The following is a 27754-nucleotide window of genomic DNA, read 5'->3' as shown; positions in this document are numbered from 1 at the left end:
TCTAACCAACTGATTTTGATGTCAGATCTTAAGGTGTGATTTAAAAGAAAGACCAAACAGCGCTGACAAGAAGATAATTCAAACAGCTGACAAAATTGAAAACCGATAGGTTTACACTATTTCCGGCTTAAGAAGGACGGCCGAGACAACAAATGATGATGAATAACCCTGAACCTAATGTGGCTATGACTCCAGCTTTTATTCAAGCGCTGCTCTGACAGTATATAATACAGTAAGAAATATCAAAAGCATTAAGCGATAAAAATTTTCGAAAGCAAACATCACATTTCTTTATTGGAACCAAATCTCTTTTCAAGATACACAATTTTCTCATCCAATGATGAAAATAATTTTTGAAGGCAAACATCACATTTCTTTACTGGTACCAAGTCTCTTTTTGAGATACATAATTCTGTCATCTGATGCTGAGACCCTCCAACAGTTATATTTGTAAAAACTTCAGGAAAATATGCAAGCTAGTTATAAAATGTAGTTGTATCACTTATTAATGATATGAATGGTGGCATTATAAATACTCCAATATGACAAGCACACAAATAAGTACCAGGATGACAAAAAAAAAAAACAAACTTTTTTTGAGGTAAAAATATAAAGTACACCCTGACTAACATTTTTTTTCATCTGCCTCAAGCTAGAGACAGCTGTCATAAGCACGTACAACAAGGCAGTAATCCCTAACAGGTGTCTATGTCATATAAGTAACTCACATATACATAAAATATCTAGAACTATAAAAAGTTGTTATGGTTAAAGGCTGAACTTCAACATTATGGTGGGAAAGAATGGTTTGACCCAGGGGTGGAAAGTGAGGTGTATACCTGGAATTGGCTACCCTGGTAGTTATACCTTGCTAGTTGTACCTCTCTGACCCAATAAGTTACATCCCATTTTCCCTTAGATCCAACCATTTTTTGTGTGTGGAAAGTCTGCCCTTTAATCTTACTTTGCTCAAAAGAAGTCTTAGGTGGACCATATATCAAAGGTTATGTTAAGAACTGCAGAGCACTTTCTCATAGCTGGTCATCATCAGCTGCTCTGTAATGATGACTGTACATTGCTTCCATAATAAAAGGGAAAAAACTTGTAGTGGACTGAAATTTGTAGGGCACATGTAAGAAATCACTGCTCACTGTGCTCAGAAATAACAGTAGTGGCTTATGACAACATTAATGAGATCAACGTTATCAAAGTGAACTCTTAAAGGTTAGTAAGAGAATCTAAAATATGTTACAGAGGTACTTGCAAATATCATTAAAAATTATTATTGTTAACTTTTGTTAAACATCAGACAAAAAAGCTTTTATTAGAAAATAATACAACTTGACCAAAAATAAGCTTTCCACGTAAGCTGTTTTACACAACAAGAACACAAAATTTATATTTACAACTAGGAAACGACACAACTAATGAATGCATATCAAATATAATTTTTATTAATAAAAAGGGAAATAATAAGAGTCCAGATGACAAAGCCAAGTAACTACCTGAGATTTGCAAAGAACAATGGCTTTTAAAAAACCCACATACGATAAGATTACAGACAAATGCTTTCCTAAAGCACTGAAAGACACCTTCACTTAATAGAACAACAACCAGATGATTCTTGAAAGTTAAACATTTTACTATTGATTTTTTTTTATGTTTGACCATTTTGGGCTACATATATAATGAATCTATCAGCCTCAAGAACTTCTAAACACCCCAACAAAGAAATCAGTTTGCCTTTCTTTTTTAGCTAGACAATTGTTTTATATTAATGAAAACAACATTTATGAAACCCACTGGAAGCATACATATCTAAAGAAACATCTGTTTTCACTTGCTCTCGTTTTCTCTCCCCCCCCCCCTCTCTCTCTCTCATACACAACTTTTATTTCTTTTTTAATATTTACTTCTACATTCACAGACAAAACAAGCCCTCACTTTACTGCACACTTTTACACACTTCATTTAATCTGCTCATTTTTTTTCATTCACATTATTTAAAAGATATTAAAAAATAATCATATTTATACTTGACTGATGAAGAATGGTGGTATTCTTATTTGGGGAAAAATTATCACAGAATGTTATATCAACCATTACTCCATACACATTTCAGCTAGCCTATGAACAATGGATGCAAGACAAAATTTGAAAAAAAAAATATGACTACATACACGTTTTAAGGGATGCATATGAAATTTTGAGACAGAATTTGTCACACTCTTTTGTTTATGCTTTTCTAACATACTGACTAGAAATACCCAACACTAACAATGTGCTCTCTCACTGTTACACATAGTGATTTAAAAAAATTAGCACTATAACCATGTGAAACTGATAGTTCTCTGCTGTTTATGGTCTCTCCTAGTTATCCACCATTATTTTACAGTCAGCACAAGTTGTCTTGACACTGTCTGTCCCTTGCCTATAATCTCAATTAGCTATCTTGTTGCCCTCTATCCGACACATTTTTGGTAAAGGTGAAGATGGGGACATTAAAAGGAGTACACAGGCCACAACATATGCATCAAATGTGCATGTTTATTTAATGAGAGTGCGGGGAAAAAACTTCTCGCAAAAGGTGATCAAATATTCTAAACATTTTTATTATAAACTGCAGCAAAATTCATAACTTTTAGACCTTTAGGGCACAAACAAAATGGACGAGAAATCAAGAGCCCTAGCCTTTCACTTATAGCAAGTATGTTGCTATCAATATAGAAAAGAGAAAATAATTGCTCTCATTTTGATCAACGTGCATCAACACTCACTGTCACAAACAGAGGGAAAAGCCCCTCACCCCATTCTGCCTTTTTCCTGTATATGTACCTGAAATTATTTCATCCTTGTGACATCAAGCATGCTCTGCTTGTGCCCCATTCTTGTAACACCAAATATGCCCTATACAAGCCCTTCTCATTTTCCACAACAATTGTCTATTTTGTTTCTTAAATTTTGATATTCTAATAAAACATAGACAGCCTGATTTTGTGTTAGTAGTCCATGGATGTAAGCTCTCATCTCTGGATTTTTCTATATGACTAAAAATTTCCAGCCTAAGACAATTTTTGTGGAAAAAGGATGTTTTTTCAATGTTTGTGAATGCATGAACACATCTAAAATGCGTTTCACCAAAAGAAATGGCAGTCCTCTGAGTAGAATAGTCAACCATCCAAGTCGTCAAGGTGAAACAAAATACACTGCTTAGAAATAAAGGTAAAAATACAGATGCCACACAAGGAGATTAGCTGTGATAGCTCTAACTCAAAGCATTAGCATGTGCATGGTGAGCATCTGAGAAACTTATAAATTCCATTTTAACATCCCTTCTGCTTGCTCGCATAAAAAATATTTATTACAGTTCATGTTCATTTTTCTGAAAGACAAAGCCCACCAGCATACACTACTGCTTCTCCTCAGTTGTTTAACAACTGTAAATGTAACAAGAGTAAAGGAAATAATTATGTAAAAAAAAAAAATTATGAAAAATGAAAAACATTTTTTAGGTTCAGTTTCAACACTATTAAAAACAGTTTTGCTCATTTTCTTTATATGGATATGCATGAGCACATCTAATGAGTTTTGGCGAAAAATGGAAATCCTTTAAACAGAATGGAAAATAAAATTACAAATAATCAAAAATTAATTGATGTGGTTTACAAAACAGATTACTAAGACAATTTGAATTCCATTCTACCACAAAATAATAAAAATAAGACAGTCGACAGCAGCAACCAGTTCACAACAATATCAAATCTCACAAATTGGTTTGCAGCAAGAATGAGATCAGATGTAACATGAGTTCACCAAAGGTTTTTGTCCTATCTAGAAATGGAAAAAGGGTGAGTGTTTTCAGAACAGTGATGTCTGGTTGGAGTGTAGTGAGTTAGAAGTCTGGGGAGGTAATGTAGTAGAGGTTGGTTTAGATGCTGTCTGAAGGTCGATTTGTCAGCAGCAATGACTGGTGCACGTTTGTTTTGGTTCAGGTAGGATGGAGAGGGGTGCACCCAACCTCCCAATAGGTAGACCTTAGTAGCACAATCAGCACTGTCTTCCATTATGGCCAGGCACACTGACACAAAAGCCCTCCTTTTAGGGTTTAAAAAGGCATAAAAGGGTATAAAAGGGGTAAGAAGTCAGCACAGACGCTTGGAGACAGCAAGTTGCAGCACTGCCAAAAGAAACCATCGTCATCTCAAATGGCAGTCCAGTTGAGGACTTGGCCTCTGAGGCAGAAAGTTTGCTTCAAGTTTGCCCTGCATGGCTATGGTCACACTCCTAGCTACAGATGATGCACAAACAGTTACCATAATAATGGTATCAAAAACCTAAAGGCTATGTATTGAGCACTATCTTAGCAAAGTATGCATAAGTTTGTGCCATGTGTACCAGCTTACCAGGAGCAGAGAATCTTAAGCAAAGTTTGGTCAGTTATATAAGTCTGCACAGGGAGCCAATGGACAAAACAGAAGCAGTACAGCCAGAAGATAACCAAAAAAGAGAGAATTACAATAGTCAAATTTCCATAAAAATGAAGGTATATGTGAAGGTGTGGGCAGTTTTAATGAAACCATACTGAAGAATCATGCTGTTATTGAATATCTCAAAATATGAAGTTTTTCTTTGACTGTACCAGATGACATGACCATCGGAGATAAAGCTTTTTAACCATTGAAAGATGTCTCTCTGACAGTGAGCTAGCAGAGAGTTATGAAAAAATATTCAGACGCAATGTGTAAAACAGACCATACCTTGATAATAAGCACAGAAGCAGACTGTGTGGGACTTGAAACTTACTAAAAGTTTATAAGATTAGAGGGTAGAAATCATAAGATCCAGCAAATGAATGCAGCCAGCCTCTGCAAGTTGCAAACTGACAAAAACAAAACCAAAAACCAAACAAGGAAAATAGCAAGTTAAATGCATTCAAAGGTACATAATGGAAGTATAATAAATAAAAACCTACACTTAACAACAAACATATCAACACTTTAAAAGAGCTTTGCTTAATTTTATTAAGCAATATTTAAAGTATGTCAACAGCTATTGTTAAACAACCTTTTTCTGTCTTGCTTTCTGGAAGATGCAAGTGGCAGACGGCAAAGCAATATAAAAATATCTTTAAAAAAAAATAAATGGTGAAACAAATTGGTGAAGAAAATAAGAAGACATAAATAGGAAACAAAGATAAATTTGTTGAAAGAAGACAATAAAGTGAGAAGACTTTAAATGATCTCTAAAGCAGTACACATGTCAAATATAAATAGAAGACTGCAGATTGGCATTAAAAGAAACTGTTATCATAAGAAAAGCATGACATGCTTAAGAATGTCTTGTGTGTTTATGAATGAATCAATCTGCATACATGTACATCAATGTCCTTTAAAAGATCTGAGGACAGGAGATTTTTCCCTTCCCCTGACCGACAGCTTTCCAGTGCATACAAATACAGACACATACACGCACACACTGAAGAATGAGATAGACAGGAAGTGCGCCAGATAAAAAAAGATAAACGGAAGATGAAGGGATTGAGGAAGACTAAAAGGAATGAGAGTTTTGAAGCAAAGAAGCAGGAGAGAGAAAGACTACTGAGGGAAAAGCATTTCCTTCAATTTCTTAACACAGATGTCACTGCCACGCTTTGCATCCTGGGAGAGCATGGAGAAGTTAAGGAAACCATGTGGTAAATCATCCAGCATCATCAGATCAATGGATTTTCCCAGCGAACGCAGGCGCCGAGTAAACATGATAGAATCATCTATCAGTGGATCCAGATGACAGGCCTAGAGAAAAATAAATGTTAAGGAAATTTAGGCTGTATCATTACCTATACTGTTAGGAAGCAACATTTGAACAGTTAGGAAAAGTTACAAAGATGGATCTGCAGGAAAAGAAGGCAGCTCATTCTCATCACTGGCTTTACTGTGGAAGTATCTGCTCTCAATCACCAGCCTACATGGACTCAGCTTAGATTTAATTCCATGTCAGTGTATTTCAGGCATACACATGGAATTGAAAAAAAACCCTCTGAGTACATCCTTTCCAAAACTGACCTGTTTGTGTGTGTGTGGTGTGCAGTGAGCTAGAATGAAGAACAATATTACCTGACATACAAAACTCTACTTTTTGCATGTATATATTGGGTGCGCATATATGTGTGTGTGTGCAAATGTGCCTGCCTGCTTGATTTATATGTATATGCATGTCCTCGTGAAGGTGTATAAACACACACACACAAAAAAGAAAAAATGGTCTATTAAGAAACCTTTTGTGTGACCCCATGTTACTCACCACAAGTGAGATGTATGGAAGGCCCTCCAATAGACTGTCTGGTGCCAGCAATGGAGACATGTAAGGATTTTTAACGATTGGAATGTGACGGATTGCACGCAGTGGACTTTGTGCTAGGTGGCGCTCTCTTTTGAAATCAGATGGGGACATACTAGGTGAGTACCTAGAAAAGTCTGCTGGGCTTATGAAAGCAGGTGTGGAAGCACTACGTGGCAAAGAAAGCTTCGAGGATTTAGTTGGAAGATCCAGGTGAAGCTGCATGCGACGCAGGTGACTAGGAGACACAGCACTGTCCATCACTGTTACCTCACTCAGTATACAAGAAGGACTGACAGATGGTCCTGGTCTCATAGTATCATCACTAAGGCAGCCACTGTCTGATGAGAGGTTACCTGTGCTGAAATGCAAATCACTTTTGGCAGTGGAAATACTCTCTGTTTTCAAACCACTTCCGATCTGGAAATTTGAAATAATTGAAGGATCCGACAGGTTAAAGGTTTCATCTTTGCTGCATAACTGGTCTTCTTTAGCATGCTTAGTCACAGTAATTCCTGTCTCTTCACTTTTTTGCAAATTTTCTTTCAAGTTTGCCACTTCCTTGATGCTTGATTGCTTAGCTCCCTCTGACAGGGGAGAACTGACATATTCGGCATTATCTATATCTTGAGGTGGAATACCTTCTTTGTATACAGTCACAACAACAGTTTGATTCTCATCAGCAAGAACCTCATAGACATTCATATCGCTGCTATCATCAATGAAAGAATGCGACATTTCTGGCTGATCCTCCACCTCACATTCTGGAACAAAAGCTGAATTTTCCACTTCCTGTCTTAGCAGCTGTGCCTTTTCTTCTGTCAGCAGTGGCATGCAGGGTGAGGACAGAGCAAGAAAACTCTTCCCAAGAGAAGCATCTGACTCTCTGCTGCAGGTGTGTCTAAATGATAAGTCAGAGGCAAGTAGACCATCAGGAACGTCGTGTTCAGACCCTTCCTTTTTTCCTGCATCTTTGTTGCTCTTCATTTCAGAACTGACCTTTCTGGAAAAGAAATTATCAGGTGATTCTAGCATATCGCTGGTTGACTCCGAGTAACTATCAGACAAGTCTCTGTCTGTTCCATCATTAGGTGTGGATCCTGTCACCATGTCACAAGAAACAAGACTCTCCTGCCCCTCATCAGGTGAAGTCAGTGGTGTGTAAAAACTAGGAGTCTCTAAACTTTCCTCTTGTTTACTCTCTTCTTCAATGCTCTCTTCACCTGGACTTGAGACTGCTTGCAAAGTCTTTGAACAGACTTCTCCTTCTGCTGACCATCCAGATAAGCTGTTTACAAGAATCTGTGAACAGCTACCGACATAAGACATAATTTTATCTTTTGCATCTGCTACCGTTGATGCTACTGAAGCAACAGCTATTTTGGGTCTCATGAAAAGTTCCACCTCCTCCTGGCTGTCATTCCTTTCTAGACTGCTCAGATGAGATGATCCTGACATCTGCACTTTTTGCTGCAAGGTGCTGAGAGTAGTGTTGACTCTAGCTGCCGAGTCTTGACTGATGAGGACCCAGTCTGACTCTGAAACATCCTGGGATGACATGTTCAATGTTGCTGCACTGGACTCTATGTGACATGTCACAGAAGCTGCCAGCTGTGATGACAGTTCATCTGACACTCCTGCATAAGCTGAAAGATACAAAAACTGCTTATTAAACTGGTTCCTTCTCTCTTTCTCTTCACCTTTAGAAGACAAGAACCACTAGTCCTTGACAAAGATTTTATATGGTACACAGTCTGCCAACTAGAGAAATGATTCATCTGAGTAAATCATTTGACTATTCTTTCAACTATGAATAGATGTCAGTGCGAAAGATATATTAAAATTATTTTCAATTGTTTTTTTTAAGATCTGCTAGCAGAAGGTTTACCTGACTCCATCTTTTAAATTATTAGCTTTAGCAACTTTTTCTTCAGTTTCTCATCATGATCAAAACATTCTCACCATGAACAATGTTATCTCTATCAACAACCAAGATTTCACAATAGCCAAACTCCAAGATGCAGCTGGAATGTTATTAATCTGCATAAAGGAACAATCATCACAGCTGACACACCTACTCTGACTGCTGAGCCTAAGATATTAGGCATACTGATTAGTATGTACATAACAAAAACAACTTAATCTATCATACACGTAATAATTATTTATGAACAGACAACATGTACCATGTTAACTCACCTGCTAAACAGCGGGAAAGAATGCCTGCCGGTAACAGTGGGTCCATTAAGCTAAGAAGACGGGCAGGTGATGGAGTGTAGCGCACAAGGACTGGTGTGTAGACGGCTAGAATGCCATCTGGTTTGCGAATATTGAATGATGAAGCTCGCATAGCTGTGCTGATAACAAGATTTCCTCCTGCACTGTCTCCTGCCATGCAGATTATTTCCCCTGTGGATCCTGGCAAAAGTGTTGTCTTGTTATTGATATAAGGAAAATAAGCAATTATATTTTTCCATTATGTGTTGTGACTAATACCAAGCACAGCTTTCTTGTGTATGTTTAAAATACCTTACATTATTCTGGAATAAGCATTACAAGTGTCTTTCATCTATTTTACATCTAAATATAGTTAGTCCTGTCTGTATAAAGATGCACAAGTTACTTTATCAGGAGTTTGTCAGATGTTTTATCAGATGATTGGAAATGCTTCAGCTGGAATCACTATTAATTTAGTTTTCTAATATTTCATGTCATGAGTAAACAATGTAGCCTGTTGCACATGTGTACCATGTTTCTAAGTTGCAGCTACAGAGTACAGGCCATAGTAATGAGTTGATGATTATGGTTAACCCATAAGATTAAGCTAGTCAGCTTACCAACTTACCAAGTTTCTCACAGTTGTGGACTGCCCAAGCATAAGCATAAAAGCACTCTTCTAGTGCTCGTGGAAATGGACTTTCAGGAGCCAAAGAGTAGTCAACAGACAAGATAGGGACATCAAGGTCTTTTGCCCAGTGTCGCAGGTACACCTAAGAATTTCAAAAAGCATTTTAGTAATAAGCTGCTTTATTTTTGCAGCACACACTATGTTGTTCTTGTAGTACAAGCAGAAGTGGGCTGATAAAAATTAAGACAAAGTGTCCACTTGAATTTAATGTATGCCTTGGTTTCAATAGTTCAGAAAGAATGTTTATGCTTCAATGTTAGAGCACACAGATTTGAATAGCCTAAATGTTGTACTAAGTTTACCTCATGAGATCGAGAAGATTGTGCAACAAAGCCACCACCATGACAGTGAATCAATAGACCTCGTGCTCGCTGCGTTTTAGGTGATGGTGTTTTTGCACCTGGTGAGCGTGATGATTTTAAATGCTGCTCCTTAACAATAAAGGCAAAAAAACATTTTGGTAAATATCATAATACAGTTGATTATCAGGAAAAAATCAGCGCTCATCCTCTCCACTCTAACCTTTGAGCTTTATTTTCACACAATAACCTTTTTCCATGTACCTATCTGTGAACACATACAAATGTGCACACTGATTTAACCACTAAGCATTATGTGCTGGTGTAATTCGACTATAGATGAGAAGGGAATCCATGTATAGCAAGTGGGTGGGAAAGATGCTCCATTTTAAGGTCAATGAGGGCCTTGTAGACTCTGTGGTACACACAAACAAAAACTGATCAGTCTGCTTACCTGCCCTTCACGAAGCTGATATGAGAGGAGTCGCACCTGTACAGGAGCAGGCCCAGTGTGGGCACAAGGAGGAGTTATAGTTATTTCCTCCCCATTGACTGAGAGCATTTCAAATGCATCAGGGCCAAGATGGAAGACTTCATCAACTTGCACATTTGGGTACACCAGTGATGGCAAGGGCTGCACACAAATAAATGAATAAACATGTACACACAGAATTACTAATCAAAATACTTCTAGTAAATGAGTTTGTATTCTAACAATTTTTATAATTCTAATTCTCAAAAGTTTCATTTGCAAATTACTGAATTGTCATATTTTGTTACAACTAAAACAATTTTGTTTCCATCTGCATAAATATGACTAGAAACTGTGCATTATTCACATGTGCTTCCTAGATTTGCTTCTGGCTAAGTTAAGAAATTAAAAAAAAAACCTTCTGCCATGTGTAAATTAGTATAAAGCATTGAGAAAATATAAAATGAGTGCACACTTAAATTACACAGATTATTCTCCTTATGCATTCAACACTTAAATCTCAGTACTATGATGTTAAAGTACACACTGTCAAATTGAATAAAATCTTACAAAGTGATAATTTTATTCAATTTGTAGTACATGTAGGATAATGCATCATAGCACCATTTTGTATATTTTAGTAGTTTTTTCCAACACGAGAAAAAGTAGTTTACATGCATAATTTCAGACTCTGTAATTGACCAGAATGCTTTGCAAAACTGGATGTCTGCAGTCCTGGTGATGTTGACTACCTGCAAAGCATTGTAAGCTGATAATTAGAAATTTTGATCTTTTCTGTTGCAAATTATCATGAGTGTTTTATCATCTTTAACATTGCAAAAGTAAGTAAACAATGCTTCAAAATATTGGATATGCATGAGTTTGTTTCAAGAGCATACAAGCTGCTGCTCTCACAAAGATTAACACTAAGTTAAACGCAAGGAATATTTCTGGTTTTTTCCAAAAAACATATTTTTTTAAATTAAAAGAAATATGAAGATATCAAGTGCCCTTATGTACATACATATATTACAAGATACACATATGCTCAAATATAGGCACATGTAATTAAACTTCTTTGGTACAAACCTGCTGCGCTCGCACTTCTGGATTGATGAGATATTTTGGACTGTTAAAAAGAGATGTTGCGACTTTCATTATCTGGGAATTTTCTTGGTAACCTTCAGAGAAAGATGCCATAGCAATAGCTACTATTTGCAGAGGGCGTTGCATGGACTCACAGAACTGTAAAGAAAATGAACACAGCATGTTATCAAATGGAGAAGATATCTCCTTATCTGGACCAAAAAAAGGATGATGATGAGGATGATGATGATAAAAAGGATGATGATAATGATGACCATAATAATTGTGAAGGGAGAAGTTATGACTGCAAACACACAATCAGGACAGAAGTTAGACTTTTGTTTCTTCATGATACTATTCTGTGGTAGTAAGTAGTAATAAAACGTTTGTTTTTCTAGTATACTGTAGTGAAGAGGAAGTAATATATAAAAGTTGATGTTTGTTTCTTCAACAGTAAGCTTTACCAAACACTAGTTAATACAAAACCAGAAAATATATTTACAGATACTTGCTTACCTGGATGCAGAGACCCATGGTACAGTATATGATGCAAATAGTATATTAAAGCATAATATAGTAAAACACACAAAGTGCAAACAAATAAAAAGGAGCTGCCATTATGTCAATATAGCATTTAGCAAGAGTAGTGAAAGTATCTCAGCTCTGACTGATTTTAACAATTTTTATCACCATATATTCTCTTTCAAATATTGCTGAATTGCAAGTCTGTCTCATGTTCTCTAAATCTGAACCAGAAGAAATGTTCTTTGGGCAGAAAGGCTAGCTGACGATAATCCACAATTGATTTATCACAAAATAAGTTTTATGAGTATATTGAGGCAAAAAATAACTAAGAAAAACTTTAATAGGTCATAACTTCTTCTAAAATACTTTATAGTCACACAAGTCACTTGCATAAATTGTGCTGTCCTAAAATATATATTATAAATTGCCAAAGTATTTTTGTCTTTTGACTTCTAATGTTTGCAGTTTAGAGGAATAGATATAGTTACAAAAATATTTAGTTGGTGGATGAGCAAGAAAGTCAAAACTGTAAAGAGTTAGCAAAACTAATTGTTTGAAGCAACAAGCTCACAATGTTAGTCATTAAACTATTACGTTTGCATATGGAGCCAGTTTTACTGGTTCTTGTTCATTGGCATAGAAGAGCTTTATTTATTATATTTATTATTTTAATCAATATACAAACTTGGTATGGAAATGTTGATAACAATGTTTAATTTTAATGTTTAAAAAACAGCTTAAAGACATATCTGAAAATAATGTTGACTGTTATATTACTAACACATTTTTAAGTTCTCTCATACAAAGATAAATTCTATACCATTTTGACATTTACTATTTATATCATCTTGAAAATAAAAAGGACACAAAATTTACTTGGGTTGCATATGCAGCATCATGTTAAGGTACTTGATCACAGATATCAGGTATGATGCCACTGAACAGAAGGGGAGTGAAGTTGAACAGTTGGGTGTGGAGTTATGTGCTGTTAACTACATTTAATAATTTGGGCGACAGAAATATTTTAGTTTTTATTTTTCCATTAAAATAAGGTTTTTGATGTCACACACAAGCATTTGTTTCAAACCTCTTCTTGCTTGTATGTGCAAAACTGTACTATGTCTGCCTACCTCAATAGGAGCAACTTACAATGTTATTTAGTAATACTAGCAGTTGACGATTAATTAAATAGTACCTGAAAGCCTAGGCATCGTCCATAAAAGCAGTCTTGACTCAACATTTCTACATCTGCCATCAGCTGTTCTGCAACTGCCTCATCCAGCGTCTCTTCATCAGCGAATAAGTTGCCAGGCTGACAATATGTCATAAGCTTCTGTGCGTAGTACAAACAGGCTCGCAGCTGGCCTAACGTTGCTACATAAGCTTCCAGTTCTTTCATGTAAAACTGGCGACGAAACAAAATAGTGTCTCTGTTCGTTGATATATTACGCGATAGTTGCAGGAGATGGAGACAACATTTTTGTACTATGCGAAGAAGACTTCTATAGCCATTTCCCTTCTCTTTGGGAGAGGCATCAAATTCATGAACGCGTTTATCAATCTCACGGTAACACGGCTCGATTCCGAGGTCTAGGTACTCAAATAGTAAGCAGAATGAGACATGAAATTTGGCATGGTGACTTTGTTTCCCATCTTTGAAATATTTAATGTTGCTTATAGCTATATTCTTCAGTTCTTTCACTATAGAGGTGAAAAATTTACTGGGGCTCTCACTGTTGTCAAAGTCCATCTTCAGCAGGCAGCAACCATATTTTAGGACCGCATCTGGTGTTTATTTTGTTGCGTTTCTTGGGACCTCTCTCGCAGTCTCGCTTAGAAACTTTTTGTAATAAACATATGGGAACAGTTTTTATGACGAAATTTATTGTGGTTAGAAACGTCTCAAATGATTATTTTGATCGTTTTTAAGATCAACAACAACTGTTTACAAGCCAATCAACTTTCAGAACCAAGGCTTGCTGCAAAGGTACGGGAAGAGCTAAACACGACCAGCTGCATCCAGAAGTTTGGGAAGCTCGTCATTAGATATTTTTTGCGTAAACTGGACAACAGAACTAAAAAAGGTATTTCATCATGTCTAGTAAATTTTTACCCAATCTTTCCTTAGTTCCTGTGTTCATGCTCTGCATGAAGAGATACCAGACACTGCGCTGTTTATCACAAGAGAAGTTTGTTTTGTTTTCCCTGTAAACATTTCCAAAATGGCTACCCTCTACTAGGTTTCCAAATGTCCCTTATTTTGGTCGGTAGTTATTTTGATGAGGAACGTAGTTATCCTCTTGCTGAATGCCGATAAAATATTTGTTCGTTGCAGTTGAACTACTTTAAAGTTGTGTTAGACTCAAAAACTCGTTAAAAAAAAAATTACAGCATTCGATCCTAAATTTTTGACAAGTAAGGTATGCTTTATGATCGTATATTAATAAATTATTAGAGTCTGAGATATTACTACAGTCCTTTTATTACTCGTAAGCTATAACGAATTTTGCGTACTTGAAACAGATGTTTGTGCGAACATGGTATAATAGACATATCCTTAACATCCTTTGAGCAATATCCTGTGTGAAAATAGACTTTGCGCTGTTTGTATTATGCTGTGTATTGCCAGTGTCCAATTTATTAGACTGTTATTTCTTTCAATATTTGTGCAGGTCTTCATAGAACCACACTAGTCCCAGATGATTAGGACAGATTTTTCTGTTTTCGACACTCTGAATATAATTTCACAAAAGATAACAACTTGAAAGCTTTTAAATCTCTGGGATTTAGAAATGGCTGAAGCTCAGAGCACTTCCGATTGTGGTGGGACAATATGTGACGAGCTTGATGGACAAACAGATCATTTTGTGCCACCTACAACCTTAGCTTCAGATGAAGAACATAAACTGCCTGACTCAAGCAGCAGCATTGATGGAGAATCTATCTGTGTAGAGCAAGCAGAAGTTCAAGGGGATCGTAAACTCCAAAAGAAGGATAGTGGCATTGACGTAGAGAAGTCTCCCTCTACCAGCACTAGGGATGGGCTGTCTTCAGATGCAGACTGTGGAGACAGCGTCAGTGAGTGTTACATTGACAGCACAGGCCTGTCGCTGTCACATTCAGAGTCGGTGAGTGAAACTAAGTCTGAAGACAGCCCTGTCAGGCCAGAGGACAGTGGTGATATCTCATTTTTTCTGGATAATGCAGATTCTTCTCCAAATAATGGTAATGTAGCTACCGACACACAAGACACTGATGAAGTGGAAATGGCAGATTTAGTCACAAGTTCGGGTACAGATGTTACCGTAGGTGATGATGTTGAGGTAGATGATTGTAAAGATGTCAAAGATGTGTCCTCAAGGCGTAAAAGACACAGGGAATATGGACTTTCTTCCAGTAGTGACTCTGACTCAGACAGTGATGACAGTGTGAGCAGAGGCAGGACTGGAAGACTTTCAGACAAGAAGAAAGACTCAGACACGCAAAGTGAAGAAGACACAGAGATGTCAGCCAAGCCATGGCCCAAACACAAATGGCGTGCCCTCTATGACTTACGCAAGCGTGAAACAGGACTGACTAATCGCATTCCACCATCCTGCTTCAGAGAGAAGGTGCAGGGATCCCTGCAGATGACTCAGCGACTGAAGCTCCAGTACCGGATGGAGTATCATGAAGGATGTGTCAATGCTTTGCATTTTAATCGTATAGGTGAGTGTAGATCATCAACTTGTCAAAATTAAATGTTGTATATGCCTAGTCTTAAGTAAAAGTTATGCAACAAAATTTTCTGATCATAATGAGTACATGGACATGAGCTGTGGTACTACTAGGAAAATTGTTTAAAACTAAGATCTCTTTATGAGATTTGGTAAAGCAAGCTGTAGACAGCTTGGCAATTCTAAATATGTTTGACTGACAATAAAACAACAATGCTAAAATGGGAAAATTAGCAGTGAGGTGGTTGTAGATTATTTTAAGCTTTTTTGCAGCATTCTGAGCAATTTGAAATTCTGCTTTTAGAACTTAACAAGGACTAGATAAATTGACCTAAAACAAAATAGACTTATCTGTTTGTACCTTGACCCAGTACACATTTTAACCCCTCCCAAGACCAAATTGACCCAAGAGCACATTAACTGACCACCTAAAGCAGTGGTTCTCAAAATATTTTGGACTACAGACCAGGTATCTAAAGTAAAAAATAGGGCTGACCACCAAGGCCTAAAATAACTCTATACTGTGAATTTCAAATTTAAATTGCCACATTTGTTTCATTGCAATTCAAAACTAAATTTACTTTTGTGACAGTAGTATAGTAATAAGTTTATATAAAATTGCATCGCAAATTACACATAAAAATTAAATATAAGGAAAGCACTGCGTTTCTAAAGGTAAATGACACAATGCTCTCGCTGTGACATCAAGACTTGGTAAGCAAGCATTTTATGTGAACGAGCAGTTGGTCATCGATAAAATTAAAACTCGTGTTAAATCAGTATGGACTATTTAGAGTATCTGGCGAGTTAAACATCACTTTGCTGACACTTGATGACTGTTAGCCATGGACCACCTGACATGTGTGGCCCACAAGTGGTTCATGGACCACACTTTGAGAACCACTGACCTAAAGGCAAACCAACTCATGTCAAGAGATAAATCAATGAGGGATATCAGAAATTGCTATTCATGTCACCAAAGCTTAGTATTGTTTGAGCACTGTACATAAATAAGACAAAACTATTATTTCGGAAAAAAATTAATTTTCAAGTTGATTGCATGAAACTCGGGCACCATCTTACTAAGCTGACTTCCTAAGAATTTAGAAGATATTAGTGTCACTAAGGTTTTTTCTTTCTGCCATCTTTTTTCCAAATATATTCTAAACAAATAATAACTATCATGCACCATTTCATATATCCAACCATATGTTGATCTAGAATTTTTCTTTATTGCATGTAAAAAGTGAAAGCTGCAGGATCAATGAAGGTGAATAATTGAATGTGGCAAAGAGAAAATAAGATATGTGCCATGAGACATGCAGCTGTTGAACACTCCTCCTTTGATTTATTGTTTTGCTAATTAAAATATGTATCATACTAATACAAGTACTTATTTAATGTGTGCAAAGTGATCTTTGAAGAAGATATTTTATGATGTACCATACTGTTAGTGATAAGCCAGAAGCCAAACAGGATTGTTTTCTTAATCTTGCATCCTGTTTCTTAGTCTGACTCACTCAGCTAGCTGGCAGCAGCTCATATTGCATTCCTCTTGTTGCTAGCACAGTATATTTGGCTAAATATGTGACTATAGCTCTGGCTTATGGCCTTTTCAGCACATCTTATCACATGCGTAGTGCCTCTTTAAATGCAAGTTGCCTTGGTGAAATTTGTATGGTGCATGACATCTTGGTGAATCGTGCATACATGTGCAATGATTGATGATTGATGGACCAGTTGAGATTACAATCGGTGGACATGCTGAAATAGTTTTTGATTATCTTTTCATGAAATGTTAAAAGGAAATTTACATTATCTAAACCACTATGTAATTTTCATTTTCTGAAACAAGGTCTATTTTCTGTAGAAATTGTTACATATTTGGAAAGGTTACTTTTCTCAGAGCATTTTAAACATCAATACCTTTAAACTACATCAGATAAGGTAGTTTGTTGATACTGATGAAATAAGTTGTAATAATAATAAAATTTGTACAGAAGGCTATGAAAGCATGCTAGAAAAATATTTCCATGTCCCTTGTGCTAGTTAGTGACATGGTTTAGTAGACTTTCCCATTTAGCTAGCCATCGACAATAGTGCAGATGCAGATGGAGTTTCCATTTTGTTGGCTAGATGTGTCAGGCATAAACAGAAAAGATTTTATGAAATAAAAATCTTAACGCTCAGTTTGTGTGCATTCAGCAGTACATTCAACAAAACATGATATTAACAGTAGAAAGTATAATTACCGAGTTATCTAATGTCAACATTTTGATGCTTTATTAATGCTTATAAAGCATTATAATGTATATCCAATCCCACATGTCATTTCATTATTTTATGATATTCCTGATGTAGAGCTGTGTGCAGTTTTTAAAATGCAGTTAAAACATCCATGCATTGATTCATAGTCATGGAGATGTATAAAATTCTCTTATTGTGTAATATCTGTATGAAAAATGTGTTAAATATTTATAAGCACGTGAGACGGCTCTGACTTATTTTGACTTTTTTGCTCTTAAGGTACACTTCTTGCAAGTGGATCAGATGACTTGCACATTGTCTTATGGAATTGGGTACGGAACCGAAAAGCTCTAGTCTATGACAGTGGTCATCGCAGCAATGTCTTTCAGGTCTGTGGAGGCCGAATAACCATATTTAAAAGTCAAAGCAGAGTTCCCTCTATTTAAATGCATTCTTTGATCAATTATTATTACTGGAATAAGTTTAGGCACAAAAGCTGGTTTTCTAAAGGTGATGTTTAAATGACTGCTTCAGTTGTTGGTGTTACCAATAGTATTATCGCTATTTCTTGTCATAAATATATTTCTTGTAACATAATTTATGGTTAAAATTCTTTTTTGTGATGCCATATCTGGGGTCTTTTCTCTCCTATTCCCTGCCAAATCATTGGCTGGGCTGTCTGAATTCCCCTGTATCCATCAGAAGAGTGCCAATATGTTACTGCAAACTAAATTGTTCAACTGAATGCACATTCTTTACAAAGTGATTTGATTTATTCAGCAGTGTTCTCCATTATGGAAAAAGTGAGCTAGGAAACAAGTTTTCATGATTTACTGACATGCTGTTAAAAAATGAAGAGAAATTATTTTAAAAGAAAATGCTTTAAGATTTTTTACTCTAGAAAGTGCCTGTCTTTGTGAGATGGTCCAGTTCAGAAAAAGCTTCTGGTGTCATTTCTTTAAAATTTAATCGCTTTTCCAAGCCTTTCCTATTATTTATTCCTTGTTACTCTTTGAGAAGCATAGGGCCCCAACAAGACCTTGCCAGCTTACCCGGTTTTGGGCAGCCCCCATCAGTTGGGCCCATGTGGTTTCTACGTTCTTTGCCCCACTCTCTGCTGTTCTTTTCCAAGTCAGCTTTGGTCTCCCAACTCTCTTTTTCCCCTGAGGGTTACAGTCAAGTGCTAGCCTGGCAATGGTGTCAGCTGGTTTGTGCAGGGTGTGCACTATCCAACCCCATTTGCACTTTTTTATGTTTGGGTTAGTGACGTTCTGATTGGTTCTTTTCAACAGGCTGCTGTTGGAGATCTTTTCAGGCCATCTTATTGCCAGAATATGGTATAGCATCGGTTGGTAAAGGTCTGGAGCTTTTTGTTGACAATGCGCCCCAGATATGTGAAGCGGTCTGTTTCCAGGATGTTTTCTTCTAGAAGTTGGATTGGGAAGATTACCACTCAGTAGACTGCTCAAAGCCTTTCCTATTATATGTAAGAAATACAGAGATGTTTGCATTATTATAGTATCAAAAAGAGATCTTTATCTTATTCATGCAAAGAAAAAAAAGGGTTTCACTCACACACACACACACATATATGTAAATGATATTTTTGATAAATCTGTGTTTGCAGGCAAAGTTCATGCCTTTTAGTGGGGACTGTCATGTAGTGAGCTGTGCTCGTGATGGTCAGGTACGATTGGCAGAGTTATCTTTAACTGGAAGATGCAAGAACACAAAGCGTCTTGCCCAGCATCGTGGTGCTGCACATAAGGTACTTTCAAACAGTGCTTGTTTGTACTCTTGAAAACGCACACTTCTGTATGCATGGGTTGTAAGTTTCCCAATAATATGTAGGAGGGTAGTTTTTTTATTAGGTGATTGGTGTCTTTGGATTCTGTCGTGACAATGATTAGTCCATAGAAATTTTGCAGGTAAATGAGTAATTTTATATTCATTCAACATTTAGTGATGCTGTGCATATTTGCAAAAAAAGTCTTTCTCTCTTAACAGCTTGCACTGGAATATGACTCACCACATGTGTTTTTGAGCTGCGGGGAAGATGCTCTGACCTATGAAATAGACCTGCGAGAAGATAAACCTCACAAGTGAGTATCACTAGCCAGATTTTTCCTTCCGGATTGTGTGCTTGGAATAGGTACTTTGAAACAGTGTGGACTGAGTTAGAGAAATTTTTATCAGCTTTCATGTTAATCATGAAGATATTTTATGTGTTACAGGCTGGTGGTGACAAAAGAAAATGACACCAAAGTTGCACTTTACTCCATTCATTCAAATCCAGTCAATTCTTATGAATTTTGCACTGGGGGACGTGACCATTATATCCGGTAGGTCTTTACTAAAGAGTTATAGGCAGTGTCTTAGTCTTTTATTAGTATTTTGGGATTTTGTGAGGAGCTTGAATTTTGATGTATTTATGGAAAGTTTTGTTTGGGAACCAAGGATGCAAGGTGAATTAGGGAGGTTCCTTGTATATGTAGTTACTCTGGTTGTTATATAGACTTATCCATGATATACATGTAGCTTCTCTTTTTCTCATATTGAGAAAACTGCATCCATGTGACAGGGCTTCTGCTTACAAAAAAAATTGCGTATAGTACGCATTAAAAGTTCTTAGGACCCCTTCAATTTTCGTCAATGGGGTCCCATTCAAATTTGGGCGAAGAATAGGGACCCCTTAAAAATCTGAAGAAGGGGTCCCTGGGACCCCTAAGAATTTAGCCTTAGCAGAAGCCCTGATGTGATGATGAATGAGAGAGAGAGCATCTGTGTAACTAGTTGCTCAGGTATGTGTGACCAGAGATGTTTTTATGCATGCTGTAATAAGAGTACAAAGGTATTAAGCAATTTTGGGATTTTCTCAATAAACAGAGAAATAGACCTTATGGTCATTTTCTCCTCGCTTTTTCTTTTTCCAGAGTCTACGACAAACGAAAGATAGCTGAAGTAAGAAAATAATTTAATATTCTCTCACTTACTTTCTCTGTGTGTGCATGCAAATGATAGAGACGAATGTGTGTTTCTGTCCATCAAACAGGTTCTTTAATCAGATGCATTTATTAGCATTAAACTGATTTTCAAGGCAAGTAGATATAGTGGAAGTTTATGAAATTAGCTTGATAAGGTCAAAATCTCCAGAGTTAACAATTTTTATAAAGCATCCATATGGCTAAAGTGTTAAGAATAGATTCTTTTGAATAAAACTAATAACAAACTATTTCAAAGAAATATTAGCTGATAACTATATCATGCATATTTGTCATTCCAGGGCGTAAATGGAGGAGTTCTTAAAAAGTTTTGTCCAGAGCATCTGGTAAGTATTTTCTTACCATGAAAATGGTATATAAAACTTGTTCAGTTTGCATGGAAATCTGTGCGTTTGGTATGTTCTTGAATGCTGTCAGTTTCCTTTGACTAACTGACTAGTATGTTGATCATTAATTTTATTGCTAAGTTAATGACCTGTTTCTGAATGCACATGCATGATTAAATATATTGCTATTTTCGTACATTGTAGTCTCATTTTCCAGCTGGTGTTTTATAAAATGAGAGACCATCCATAAGTCATGCTGCATTCAACTAAATTGAAAATGTATTTCAATAACTGTACTATTTTAATGAGAAAGTAGCTCTTCCTTAGCTCCTACCCCACCAATAGTTTCTCATTGTAATTTGCTTTTTACTTTTTTTATGTAAATAGAAAATTTGCATGTGTTGTGTGTGTGTGAGAGAGAGGGGGGGAAAGCTAGTAGTGTAACAAAAAATGACTATACAAAGAATGTCACTGTGGTGCTTTGTCTTCAGGTAAACAGTCATGTAAGTGTGAAAGCCAACGTAACTTGTGCATGCTACAACTACAATGGCACAGGTAGGTGCATTTCTTGCTAAGATATTATTTCCACACAGTTATTTTATTTTATTTTTTTTGTAGAAATCATTGTAGAAAGTCAGAAAATGTTACAAATATGATCCCTTTATTGTGCTTGGAATACTTTGGTTTGCACATATAAATAAATAAAATGGAGTATCACCACTTTTTAAAACTGTATATTAACAGTCATCTTGTTCACTGCTTACAGGATATAACATTTTGAAAATCCTTAGGAAATAGCTGTGAGGGTGTTTTAGCTCATTTCTGCAAATTGCGCTTATGTAAAATAATTAAAACATGTTGTGTACAGTTTATGCCTGCTGTGGACTGCTGGTTGAGTGTGGCATGTGTATGCAGCATTGTCATTATGTTAAACCTCAAGTTCCAGTCTGGTTATTATATTATCATTTACTGTTGTGCAGCTAGTCATGCTGTTATATAATGGATTAGCACTGAGAGCATGACCCTCATGTTGTGGCAGAGAATTAAACAAATATACATTAATATTTTATATACATATATACAGATATAAAAACAGATATAATTTTTATTTTATCACCACCACTTCATGTGTCTGAATAGAGATTCTGGGCAGCTACAATGATGAAGACATCTATCTGTTTGATAACCGTCATTCTGATGGTGCCAGCCATATCCACAGATACATTGGACATCGTAACAATGCTACAGGTTAGTTAACTTAAAGTTATAATTTGTTTACAGTGCATTAGGTTATTGAATTTTTAGCGTCTGTTGCATGTTTCCTTTGCATGTGACTTTACAGTTCCTAACATCAACATAATAGATATTCCCTCAAGAATTGTGCTGTTAATATCTTTGTACTTATCCCAATGCTGCAGTAAAAGGTGTCAATTTCTATGGCCCGCGAAGTGAATTCATTGTGAGTGGCAGCGACTGTGGTCATGTCTTCATATGGGACAAGGAGACAGAACGTATTGCTCAGTTTATGGAAGCAGATGATTGCGGTGTGGTAAGACATTAGTTTACTATCCTAATGAATGTCATTTATGGTATACATGTGTAGAAATTAAAGGAGTGGTAACAGTTAGCTATGTATAATACTTAAGCCATGGAAAAAAAACAAGAAAAGTTTATTTAATAGAATGATACAACATGGATAGTGGGTGGGGTGTGGGGCTGTGCAACTGCATGAAAATGTCAAGCCATATGTTTAGCAAAATGCTTCCTTTGCTTACAATTCAATGCAGACTGTAACTCATGAAGGATGTTAACTTGAACAGTGCCTAAAAGCAAGTTACCTCTGGCACCATAAGAAATGTTTGAATGTGGTGTTATTTGTCAAGCACTTTAACAGCATAATCTGTGACAGGTTAATTGCTTGGAGCCTCATCCCTTTGCACCTGTTCTGGCTACTAGTGGCCTAGATCATGATGTAAAGATCTGGGCACCCACCTCACATCAACCTACAAATCTCAGCGGCCTTGCTAAGGTACAGTGTAGGGCCATTAAGCCGCGATGTTTGGGGTCCAGACTGCTTAACCGCGGCTTAACTATTTCTTGATAATGCATAAGTTGCAATAAAAATGAAAAAAATTAATGTTTTTTAAAACAATCCTTTCTCATGTGTTGCCATTTTGTTCTCACGAGTTGCCATTTTGAAAGTAGCGCCATAATCTCAATTGCGATATTGCATGCTGCATATTAAATCATGATTAATTAACAGTCTTGAAATTAATAATAAATTTGTTAGATAATAAAGGTACACTTACCTTGCATACGCATGACGCATTACACTCATACAACACAATGCTTGACAGGCCCCTGCAGATGATGAGGATGAAGAAATTATTATTTGTAACGTTACATGGCACAATACTATATTAAAATAGTGCGTAGCATGTCAATCACAGGCATTTGAAATGCCAAAATGACAACAATCAACACCTTTCTCGAATGTTTGAGAGGACATGTCCAGGTCTGTAGATCCATAGTGTAGAAAAATTGGGATCCAAGCATTTTGTGCAGCTTAAGCAGATTAGTGGACTGCGGCTTAATGGCCCTACACCGTAAATCAAAAGAGCATATTCTTTATATTTACTTAGGATAAAATCTAATAATATTTAGGGGCAGCAGTAGACTGAGACCTTTGTTCGACATTTAATAGTTACATAAGTTTAAGGTGTGTTTTTTGAATACAATGGATGTCACATTTTGTGTGTAGGTAACTAGAAAGAACAAACGAGAACGAGAGAGGGACAGAAGCCATGAACCTGAGATGATTGACGGCCAGATGCTGTGGCACATCATGCATCATTTCCGCCGTTCAGCCAGACGAAGGGTCAGTTGAGATAGTTCTTTGAGTGATTTATTAGTTGTCACAGACACGTATATGTTGATGCCTAGACATTTGCATGTTCTTTTTCTTCACAAAACAACTGTAAATTTAATATCATCTAAATTTATGATACAGTAAATAATATAAAATACACGATAAATTATTTTTCTGTATACATACATAAAAGTCACTGGGGACGAATGTTCCAGAATCCAAATGTGTATGTGTGTATCTTTTCCACACGTACACAAATTCTTAAACCATAGACTCTTCCACTCGGGGATAGACGCTGCAACACAAAGTGGCGCTGCCTCTTGGGGATGAGTGACCACTCTATACACACCGCCTCTAGGGGAACAGGCATTATACGCACTGGCTCTGGCTTTTGGAGACAAATGACCACACTTTCCTGGCCTAAATACTCCAGGAAACAAACTCTAAACAACTTCCATGAAAACCTCTTTGAATAATCCATGGCATCAGCCAGGACCACTCACTGCCCATCTCCTTGACTCCATGGCCCATCTCTTGGCCCCGTAGATTGTGCCTATTGACATTTAATTAAAATTATACATATCTATATCTTTAAAAAGAATACAGGAAAAAGTCAATATTAAAAAAAATATACAAAATACTCAAAAAAATGAACACACCTTGCTAGGAAGATGCACCTCCACTGTCCTACACGTGGTGTCCCTCCACCTGCTGTTTCCTTGGGAAGTGAAGCACTTGTTGGTGACAGTTAATAATATTGTTTCTCTTTTTCTCTTCTACTATCTAAAAAAAAACAACCTATTATTCAGCAGGTGTGACTCTTGCCACTGCTCTGTAACATCAGTAATATGACTGTTTTTTTTCTTCTTACTATTGAAATAGATGCATTATATGTTGCTGACAGAAATTAGCTTATTGTGCTTGAATGTGGCTTTTTTATTTTTTGGCTTCAAGCAGCTGCGACAGGAAGGGGAAGATGTGTCCAGCTCCAGTGACAACAGTGATTCTGATTCAAATGATGATGACGAGGGCATGCCAGACCGCATGCAGTGCCATACCTCATAATGCTCATATCAAGCTTCAGAAAGGAATGAGTGGGCAGAAGGGGATACAGAAATGGGATGGAGTTCAGGTTTCAGTAGGGGATGGGGGCAGAGTGGGATGAAATTCAGCCTAAGAGGCCAGATAGTATGTACAGGAGTTGCTAGACAATACATGTACAAAGTTTGGCATGCTAGATAAGATAGATGTGTTTTGATGTCTAGTGAAAGAGTTTGCATTTGCGTTCATGTCAACTCTGTTAGTCAGTTACCACTGGTCTGTCAGGTGGCCGTGCAGTGTACTCATTTGCTACTGGTGCTGACAACTTTTTTGGCTATTTGTTTGTCCACAAATGGTGTTATGAGTGACAAAAGTTTAGACTGTGATGGCCTTGAGGCAAGACTATACAATATTGGGGATGTGTTCATGCATGAATGGGTTAAGTGGCAGGCCAGTGCTCCTTTCTCATGACTTGGTTGACAAAAGACATTACATGGGGTAAAGTGATGATGCATGTGCTGCCCCAGTATAATAGCTTTTCCACTTCAAGACTTGATGTGATATGAAAATTGATCTTGTACATTTACAGTAACATGTTGTGTGCAAGTTTTTCCCCCAAAGAATGTTAAAAAGAAAAAGAATGGTGTGAGGTGTTTTTGTAAACTGTTTAGGGAAATTTGTTTTTGTTGGTGTGTCAGAATGTTTCTATGTGAGATTCAGATTACAACACAGGCTGCATTTTCATAGGTTGATTCCAAAATCTTTCACCAGCAGCTAGTGAATTTTTATGGGCAGTTTGTTAAATAATGTTGGCATCAGAATATGAAAACCTTTTTTATACAAAGCAAGTAAGGATTACTTGCCAGCAAGATCATGAGCTATGTTTTGTCAGAGGTCATAAGACATAACAAGTTCAAAGATGTAGGTTGCATAATTTTCTCTCAACATTTAGTGAACCTTGGAGTCCTCTCTCACCTTCTATATCTTTGAAAGTGTTTATAGAGGCAGGTCTTTGAATCTTTAATTGAGGCAAAGATTTTTGCATGCAAGATTTTGGTTGCTAGTAGATCATTCAGTTTTTAGAAGGTTTGAGGAAATCATTAGTTTAGTTTATTCCTTGTTGCTCTTTTGAGGAAAACAGGGCTGCAACAAGACCTTGCCAGCTTACCTGGTTTTGGGCAGCCCCTTTCAGTTGGGCCCATGTGGTTCCAATGTCCTTTGCCTCACTTTCTACTGTTTTTTGTTTTTTCCAAGTCTGCTTTGGTCTCCCAACTCTCCTCTTCCCCTGAGGGTTCCAGTCAAGTGCATGCTTGGCAATGGTGTCAGCTGGTTTGCGCAGGGTGTGTCCTATCCAGCCCCATTTGCACTTTTTGATGTCTTGGTTAGTGGCATTCTATTCCACAGGCTACTGTTGAGATCTTTTCAGGCCATCTTATTCCCAGAATATGGCTTAGGCATAGGGAAGAAATCATACTACAACTACAACCTTTTATTGTAAAACGGCAATGCTTTACATTATGTTTTACATGTGTCAGGGTCATCTGTACACAAGTCCTCAGCATTGTGTCATAAAGAAACCGTTTTGTGAGAGCTCCCATAAAAAAGTTAACAAATAAGATCACATGCCGTAAAGAATTTTATGAAAGCACACCTTGAACAGATTCTAATGGCATTGTGTTAAAGTGTTCAGCTATGGTTAATCTCTTCTTGAGGAAGGTAGCTTTATGTCGGTGCAGAAGAATTGGAAAAAAAGTGTTCCCTGCTCTGAATTTCAGCTTTCCATTTTGAGTAAATTCCATGTTAAGTGAATGGTGATTTTGCACAGTCTAGAATTGGTATTCAATTGCTAAAGATTTTTATGTTCAGTACATGTCGTTTACTTTATGTAAATGTGATTGTGTGAAGATAAAGAAATTGTCTACTCAGTATTAATGTAATGAATTTAGCCCAGCTGTTTGACAGCAACTCTCTATTCTAGTAAATCAGTCACATTAAAGATCTAATTGGTGAGTCTTCTTGTAAGAATTATTTCTTAATAGCATCTTTGATAGGTAAGGGGGCCGGTTCCCCTGAATTGACTGCAGCCTAACAATAAAATACTGTCAGCAGTTTAGAAGGCAAATATTATCATGAATGTCTGCAGTGATTTGACCAGGCTTCCTCTAGCCATGGCACTTGCTGTAAGAAAAACATGTAATATCATGCAAATAAAATCAGTTCTAGATTGGAAAGAGGGGGAGGTAAGACAGGAGGATGGTTTTTCGCCAGTCTCCCAAAAATTTTGGGAAGCTTTTTCATAGCTGGGGAATATGAAAACTTAAAATATCCAGAAGTTGAAGAAGTGCCAATGATGGAAGCATGTTGGAGTTTGTGTGATCGACGCCAGCATTTGTGTTTCCTTTCTAATGTCAGTGAGAAAGCATGTTCTGTATATGTACATGATGCTATATTGATATGTGTATATACAAATAAGTGTTGTTAAAAACTGTTTCTTTCAATTTGACCTATTATAAAACAGCTTGAGAATTAAATAAAAAATCAAATGGCTTAAGCTATTCCGAATATTTGTGACAGTATGCACTTCACATTGTAATTTTATTATCAAATGACATCGTTATGAAGAACTTACAGTCATAACTGACAGTAATGAGCAGTTTTGGTTTGCTTTGGTTTGGTTTGCTTTGTAGGCTAGTGGGATGCAGAACGTAAGTGCTACTCTTTAGATGACAAAAACCTTAAAAATATGAAAGCTACTGCTTATATTCAACAGCCACAATAGTCTTTCATCAGAATTTACTTGATCTTTTGAACAAAGATCGCATAGGCTTTTAAGATTTAAAAAAAAAACACCATCCTGCTCTAAAAGAGCATCAGCATATTCTTGAAGTACAAACTCTGCAGAAATGTCTACCACAATAGTAGTACAA

The 27754-nt window shown here is 36.7% G+C and overlaps 2 protein-coding genes across 4 annotated transcripts; one reads left to right on the top strand and one right to left on the bottom strand.

Annotated features, from left to right (window-relative positions):
* Positions 1-265: 265 nt before the first annotated feature.
* LOC112567841 (hormone-sensitive lipase-like) lies at positions 266-13406 on the bottom strand. 2 transcript variants are annotated; one of them, XM_025244673.1, is made up of 9 exons: positions 12822-13406; positions 11105-11260; positions 10690-10767; positions 9998-10177; positions 9547-9675; positions 9182-9326; positions 8536-8754; positions 6301-7982; positions 266-5792 (listed from the first exon to the last, which is right to left on the bottom strand). In XM_025244673.1, the coding sequence occupies exons 1-9, from the start codon at positions 13374-13376 to the stop codon at positions 5595-5597; spliced, it is 3342 nt and encodes a 1113-aa protein (XP_025100458.1). In that variant the 5' UTR covers positions 13377-13406; the 3' UTR covers positions 266-5594. The 2 variants fall into 2 exon arrangements, with proteins under 2 accessions (XP_025100458.1, XP_025100459.1); XM_025244674.1 differs by having other exon boundaries at positions 13361-13401.
* A 180-nt stretch (positions 13407-13586) lies between these two features.
* LOC112567842 (DDB1- and CUL4-associated factor 8-like) lies at positions 13587-27374 on the top strand. 2 transcript variants are annotated; one of them, XM_025244676.1, is made up of 14 exons: positions 13587-13710; positions 14299-15334; positions 17869-17978; positions 19217-19357; positions 19597-19691; positions 19824-19931; positions 20523-20550; positions 20873-20917; positions 21409-21472; positions 22058-22165; positions 22336-22466; positions 22827-22946; positions 23679-23795; positions 24744-27374. In XM_025244676.1, the coding sequence occupies exons 2-14, from the start codon at positions 14419-14421 to the stop codon at positions 24849-24851; spliced, it is 2091 nt and encodes a 696-aa protein (XP_025100461.1). In that variant the 5' UTR covers positions 13587-13710; positions 14299-14418; the 3' UTR covers positions 24852-27374. The 2 variants fall into 2 exon arrangements, with proteins under 2 accessions (XP_025100461.1, XP_025100460.1); XM_025244675.1 differs by having other exon boundaries at positions 24741-27374.
* Positions 27375-27754: the final 380 nt, after the last annotated feature.

This window comes from Pomacea canaliculata, linkage group LG7, assembly GCF_003073045.1.
Source record: "Pomacea canaliculata isolate SZHN2017 linkage group LG7, ASM307304v1, whole genome shotgun sequence".
Lineage (NCBI taxonomy): Eukaryota > Metazoa > Mollusca > Gastropoda > Architaenioglossa > Ampullariidae > Pomacea > Pomacea canaliculata.
Note: the sequence above shows the minus strand (reverse complement) of the source record. Positions and strands in the feature narration are given on the sequence as shown.